This window comes from Anneissia japonica, unplaced genomic scaffold (assembly GCF_011630105.1).
Source record: "Anneissia japonica isolate Jap-2015-1 unplaced genomic scaffold, ASM1163010v1 scaffold288060_len1141017_cov207, whole genome shotgun sequence".
In the NCBI taxonomy this organism is placed as follows: domain Eukaryota; kingdom Metazoa; phylum Echinodermata; class Crinoidea; order Comatulida; family Comatulidae; genus Anneissia; species Anneissia japonica.
In genome coordinates this window covers 708,244-715,075 of record NW_022712486.1, presented here as the reverse complement: position 1 = coordinate 715,075, position 6,832 = coordinate 708,244, and the positions used below count along the sequence as shown (strand labels likewise).

The following is a 6,832-nucleotide window of genomic DNA, read 5'->3' as shown; positions in this document are numbered from 1 at the left end:
ATCCACGTGTGTTCTTCAAATTATATATAAGTCGTTGAAACAAAAAATTATGACAACAAGGCATGTAGACTGTAGAACACTTCATTTATTTTCGAAAGAAATTTTCGGCCAGTCCTCTGGCCTTCATCAGCTTTACATATGTATTATATCCTAATGCCAATATTCATGGGAAATACCAGTTTGGTATTATGAACGCTAGTGTTGTCGATTCCCGGGTGTTGATTGCTACGATGAAAAACTGAGATCAACTTACGAAGAAAACACATTATCAGATGAATGCTGAGTGTATCCAATGAAATTCCTTCATTCTCCAGTCGTCGCTTGAACTTGTTCCATTTAAACAGACAAAAAAAGACCGTAATTATACAGAAAAAAATACATGTGGCAATCACGATGACAATTTCAAAGGTTCTGGAAACTACGCTATTGGAAGGATCAGCTGTAAATTTAAAAAAAAATACTTGCATAGTGAATGACACAAAGTATTATAGTAGAACAAATTTCTTTGGAAATACATAATGCATGCCTTCTTTAATTAGAAAGTACCATAGCATAACCATAGAGAAAATAGAACTATTTTCTCTATGGTATAACAAGCAATAAATGGCCCAGAAACACCCCGACACGGCATCCTTATGACTCGCCATGGAAGTTAAGGGACATGTATATAGGCCAGAAAATATGCCTTTTTGTGTCTCAGAAAAATCAGTTCTACAACATATAAAACATTTTTTCCCTCCGGAGCCTGACTTTAAAAGTCCTTGATTGAAGATTATCAGATTGTGTCCCCACGTAGTCTGTTCATATTCAGTGGCGGATCCAGGAACAGTAAAATAGAGGGACTTTCACAGATGGCAGGTCGATATTACCTCAGCCCCAACATGGTACCTCTAGGTGGCCGGCCGCATTCTTAGACTTAAATTTGAATATGCCTATGGTATTTGAACTTCTTGAAAACTGCATTAAACTTTCCATCCCTATTAAATGTAAATATCTGTTGCTTTCTCTGTACACAAGCGACTTAGGCTAAACACTTCATTCAACCCAGTTGTTTAACTGGTACAGTACAATAGTAGAGATATAAGTCTTGTTTGTATATTTGAACCGTGGAAACCAATTATCACGATGTACTGACATTTTGAAGTAATAAATATCTGAATCTGAAAATCCTTAACTCTACATCTTGTGATTTGCTGTGATGATGCACAAAGCCATAACAAACCCCTACCGCCAGTATGTGCACGCGTGACGTATGACCTTGTGCGCGGGGATTACCTTATCGCTTTTTAAATAAAGTCCCCTTGAATAAAATCTCCCTCTAGGAGCTCATTTGGAATAAACACCTCCCTCGGATAAACGCCCCGGGGCGTTTATTTTTTCCTCGAATAAACGCCCCATAAATGATGGTAAACAAAACTAATGAAAGCAACATCATTCTTAACACATTCTACTACTGTAATGTTCTACTCCAGTAGAATTGCATTTTTTTCACCTGGTTGGAATCAATACAATTAAAGATCTTTTCTCGTTTTGGTTTGTGGGAAAACAGAGCTACTTAGCCCACCTAACGAGATCAATCACTTAATCAATCAATCAGCCAATCACCATGTTTATTATCATTTTTGTTCCAAAATGCAAAAATAAATAAATAAATAAAACCAAAATAAGAAAACACTATAATTATACAAAATGGATGAGTTAGTTTCAAGTTGTTGTGCTGTCGGCAACAGATTTTGGAACTTGCATTCAAAAGTTTAGCAATACTTACTGTCAAATTGACAAGTGGTTCCTTTAAATCCAGTGGGACAAATGCAAAGCCCGGACGAGGAACAAGTGCCTCCATTTACACACCAGCATCCTCGATCACCCATATCAGCCATAAAGACAATTGAACAACCTTAATTCGAGATGAATAGATAAAATTTACAAACAACAGAAATTAGATGAGCCTAGTTCTAGGCCTATATAAAATTCACTTCAATTGATCGGCAATTAATAATTGTTATGAAATAAACAAGAATGTTCGCAATAACAGTTCACAAAAACGCGATAATGAAATAAGCTTCAAATCAAATGCATGACACTAATATTAGACCTACTGTACTATAAACACTCCTACAAAACCTCAGTGTTCCAAGCACCACTGGTTAAATGTTTATGATATATGCCTATGCTGAGAGACGAAATTATATAAAAAAAAAAGGACTTACGCAATGAAGGGTGCTAGAATACGTCAAATGCCGACAGTGATTGAGAAAGTTAATGCTTCTCGAAAGAATCCGAAAAGGAACTAATGTATTCGAAATGACGCTTGAAAGACCAGCATGTCTTATGGACAGACATAAGCCCTAAATTTCCAAAAACACCGGTACTGTGGCTTTACTTTGTGCAACACATTTTCTATTCTAAGAACAGACAAATAGATGACTAACAGGTCGAACTATTTATATCGCAAGGAATTTACCAAGAAATCTTGGTGAATGATTAAGCATTGACTTATAAAACATATTCAATGACACTTTATTTATATTTATTTATTTATTTGCTTTATTAATTTTACATGGAGTTACCAAATTAAAATCTTTGAAGTCCGTATGATATTAGGTGTGGCTCTCCCATTACATTAGCTGTGGACAAGAGGCCCGCCTCTTAAGGGCCTCAATGAGTTTAAAGTCAGATCTACAACATATCAACATTTTTTTTTCCTTCAGAGTCTGACTTTAATAAGCAGTCATTGAAAAGCTTCGGATTTGTTTAAATTTTAACTTTGTTCAATTGTATTTTGTTTAGATTTTTCTGAATTGTCGGGGGATCTCAGTATAAATATTTTTGAGTACATCATGAATGCATTTTAGACATCGGTGCTGGTTCGAGCCGATCCTCGTCCACGGTTCGTCCAAGTCTTTTCGGATAATAATGACTTAAAATGGATGTCCAATGTACACATCTGGATCTTGTGCACTTTAAAGAACACATTGCACACACCTTTCCGAAGAGTAGGGCGTTACCCCAATTCCGATGGTTCATTTCAGCCCCTGTCGTTGTGGAATGATGTGAATATGTACTAATAACTTATAAAGCGCATCTTTACGGCCGCTTGGTAGTCACGGACCACGCCCATACGCAATTCAGCACAATTACGCTAGGAGTTTAAGGCTATTCTCCTATTTTTTACCTTTACTTTCGATGCCGTATGATGCATTACGAAATTGCTAATTGTAATTATTTATAAAGCAAATACGGAGTTAGGCCAGTGACTTTTTATCATTCAAGTTGGCACCTGCAGTTTAACCATGGAGGTAATAAATAATCAGAGAAATAGACATTAAAAAGTTCAGGCATCTCACTTTCACATTCAACCAAAGATTCAAAAACTAAAGATAGCACTCAATCAATTATATCGTAACAAATTTGAAGCGTCGGTTCCAGTGTCATTGAACACAAGAAATCCTACACACAAGAAATCATTCATTATATATGGACCGCTTTACCTGATGTTACAAATCTTTGTTTAGATAGAAAAAAAAAAAGGTCCTGGCCAATTAACGGACGCATAAATACACCCTTACATTAACAAACAATATCATTTAAGGACTTTCGAAGTAAATGGACTGAAATTAACACAAATTCATTTTTCAATCTCCTGTACGTTGGAAAGAAATATTTTAAAATACCATATTCAATGTTTTTAATTATTTTTAGAGGGTTTATGAAAGACTGATATATTTAAATATTTAAATGTCGTCAGAAACGAGACGATTAATTTAATGGAAATGTCACGAGATGTGCTTAATTGATGATGACGAATTGAAGAAGTAAATAACTAATAAAACAAAATCCCAAAGAAGCCCTATGATTGGTTGAAAAGAGCAAGTGTTCAATTTGTTTATTACTTTTCATTCCTCATATTTTGGAGCAATTTGACCGTTAAAATTAAATGAGAAACACACATTCAATATCTTGAATTGCTTAATTTGTACTTTTAAGTAAGTTATTAGCTACTGGTTAGCAACCTATTGCTACGGTTGTATGATTGAATGACGTCCTAGTCATGGGCTTATTTACGGTATCTGTGGTAGTCAGTGAACCATTTTGTACAGCATAGTATATTTGTTTATTCATTTATTACAAATTCGTAACAATACATGTAGAATATATATTGACCAGGAGCATGACTCAAGCCCAACACATTAAGTACACTAATGTATTCGAAATGTCGCTTGAAAGATCAGCGTGTGTTATGGACAGACATTAGCCCTAAATATCCCGAAACACCGGAACTGTGGCTTTACTCTGCGTAAAACCAGTGGCGTAGCTAGGGGGGATCAAGGGGGAGGGGGGCGGGCACACATGCCCCGGGCGCCACGTTTGAGGGCGCTAAAATGGGAGAATGAGAGTAAAAAAATAAGCACTTTTTAGAAAAACACGACGAAATTGATAAATTGATGTATTTCGTCAGGCGAATATTTTAATAAGAACCCGACTATAGTTGTTTTTATTGGCAAATTTATAGATTGTGATTTCTTTTCAGTCCATTTCGACCGTTTCTCTTGTTTTTTTATCCTATTATGTAATGACTACATGACTAAAGCTCATCCTGCCATATCTCAGAGCCACGATGGAAAAAGCGAGGCTATCTGCTTTTGCACTACTTGTATTGAGCGTGATGAAGCAGACAACATTGCTAACTTTGATGTTATTAACTTATTTGCTGATACAAAAGCACACAAAATTCAGTTTCAAGTTTAAACTCTTATACACATCTAGATGTGTATAAGAGACAGCCCCCGAACATTGGACCCCCGCGAGCAAATCCTGGCCCCCCCATCCCTGGTAAGAAAGAACATACGAGAGCTACTCGGGTTTAAATATTGTTATTTAGACAGTGCATTATCTGTCTCTTATACACATCTAGATGTGTATAAGAGACAGCAATTGATCGGCAATTAATAATTGTTATGAAATAAACAAGAATGTTCGCAATAACAGTTCACAAAAACGCGATAATGAAATAAGCTTCAAATCAAATGCATGACACTAATATTAGACCTACTGTACTATAAACACTCCTCAAAACCTCAGTGTTCCAAGCACCACTGGTTAAATGTTTATGATATATGCCTATGCTGCGAGACGAAATTATATAAAAAAGCTTACGCAATGAAGGGTGCTAGAATACGTCAAATGCCGACAGTGATTGAGAAAGTTAATGCTTCTCGAAAGCATCCGAAAAGGAACTACTGTATTCGAAATGACGCTTGAAAGACCAGCTTGTGTTATGGACAGACATAAGCCCTAAATTTCCCAAAACACCGGTACTGTCGCTTTACTTTGTACATTTGTTTCTATTCTAAAAACAGACAAATAGATGACTAACAGGTCGAACTATTTATATCACAAGGAATTTACCAAGAAATCTTGGTGAATGTTTAAGCATTGACTTATAAAACATATTCAATGACACTTTATTTATATTTATTTATTTATTTGCTTTATTAATTTTACATGGAGTTAACCAAATTAAAATCTTTGAAGTCCGTATGATATTAGGTGTGGCTCTCCCATTACATTAGCTGTGGACAAGAGGCCCGCCCCTTAAGGGCCTCAATGAGTTTAAAGTCAGGCTCCGGAGGGGAAAAAATGATGTTGTAGAACTGATTTTTCTAAGACAGAAAAAAGTTGTTTTGAATGAGATACAGATTTTTTAATATTTAAAAACGGAAGGAAAAAGGGGCGTAACCGCCAAATTTTACACATTTTCCCCCCAGTTCTTCGTCAAACAACTTTTTTCTGTCTTGGAAAAATCAGATCTATAACATATCAAAATTTTTTTTCCTTCAGAGCACACATGCCCCGGGCGCCACGTTTGAGGGGGCGCTAAAATGGGAGAATGAGAGTAAAAAAATAAGCACTTTTTAGAAAAACACGACGAAATTGATAAATTGATGTATTTCGTCAGGCGAATATTTTAATAAGAACCCGACTATAGTTGTTTTTATTGGCAAATTTATAGATTGTGATTTCTTTTCAGTCCATTTCGACCGTTTCTCTTGTTTTTTTTATCCTATTATGTAATGACTACATGACTAAAGCTCATCCTGCCATATCTCAGAGCCACGATGGGAAAAGCGAGGCTATCTGCTTTTGCACTACTTGTATTGAGCGTGATGAAGCAGACAACATTGCTAACTTTGATGTTATTAACTTATTTGCTGATACAAAAGCACACAAAATTCAGTTTCAAGTTTAAACAATGTTAAAAATTCAGCAACTTACAAGACTCTATTACTGTATAAGATAAATTTAGAGAATAAGAATACTGAGATGTAGGCCTATGCGATAAATACAAAAGCCTTACAAATTAGGATAATGGTAAAGTTATATACAAAGTTCCGAACATTGTATAATGCAGTTTCAATAGTAAGAAACAGGGATGACGCCAGGGACCCCTTCGGGGATAACTGCGCCCCCCCCCCCCCTTCGTCGGGGAGAAAAACCATAATTCGTTGGGGAGAAAAACAAATTATATGTATTTTGTAAATATTAGTAGACTCTAAAATCGATTAAATAAGCCTTTGAAACCCATAAATTGTCCTCGATCACCCATATCAGCCATAAAGACAATTGAACAACCTTAATTCGAGATGAATAGATAAAATTTACAAACAACAGAAATTAGATGAGCTTAGTTCTAGGCCTATATAAAATTCACTTCAATTGATCGGCAATTAATAATTGTTATGAAATAAACAAGAATGTTCGCAATAACAGTTCACAAAAACGCGATAATGAAATAAGCTTCAAATCAAATGCATGACACTAATATTAGACC

General features: G+C 35.6%; 1 protein-coding gene across 2 annotated transcripts in view; it reads right to left on the bottom strand.

The window, feature by feature from the left end:
* LOC117107858 overlaps window positions 1–3,518 on the bottom strand; it is a 5,184-nt gene extending 1,666 nt beyond the window's left edge. The window contains exons 1-3 of one of the 2 annotated variants that reach the window (XM_033249665.1): window positions 2,211–3,518; window positions 1,769–1,897; window positions 254–439 (exon numbers count right to left, since the gene is read on the bottom strand). In XM_033249665.1, the coding sequence (XP_033105556.1) occupies window positions 254–439; window positions 1,769–1,880 (298 nt within the window). In that variant the 5' untranslated portion in view covers window positions 1,881–1,897; window positions 2,211–3,518. Of the gene's footprint in view, window positions 1–253; window positions 440–1,768; window positions 1,898–2,099; window positions 2,138–2,210 lie in introns of those variants that run through there. The other variant, XM_033249666.1, reaches the window with a different exon arrangement.
* Window positions 3,519–6,832: the final 3,314 nt, after the last annotated feature.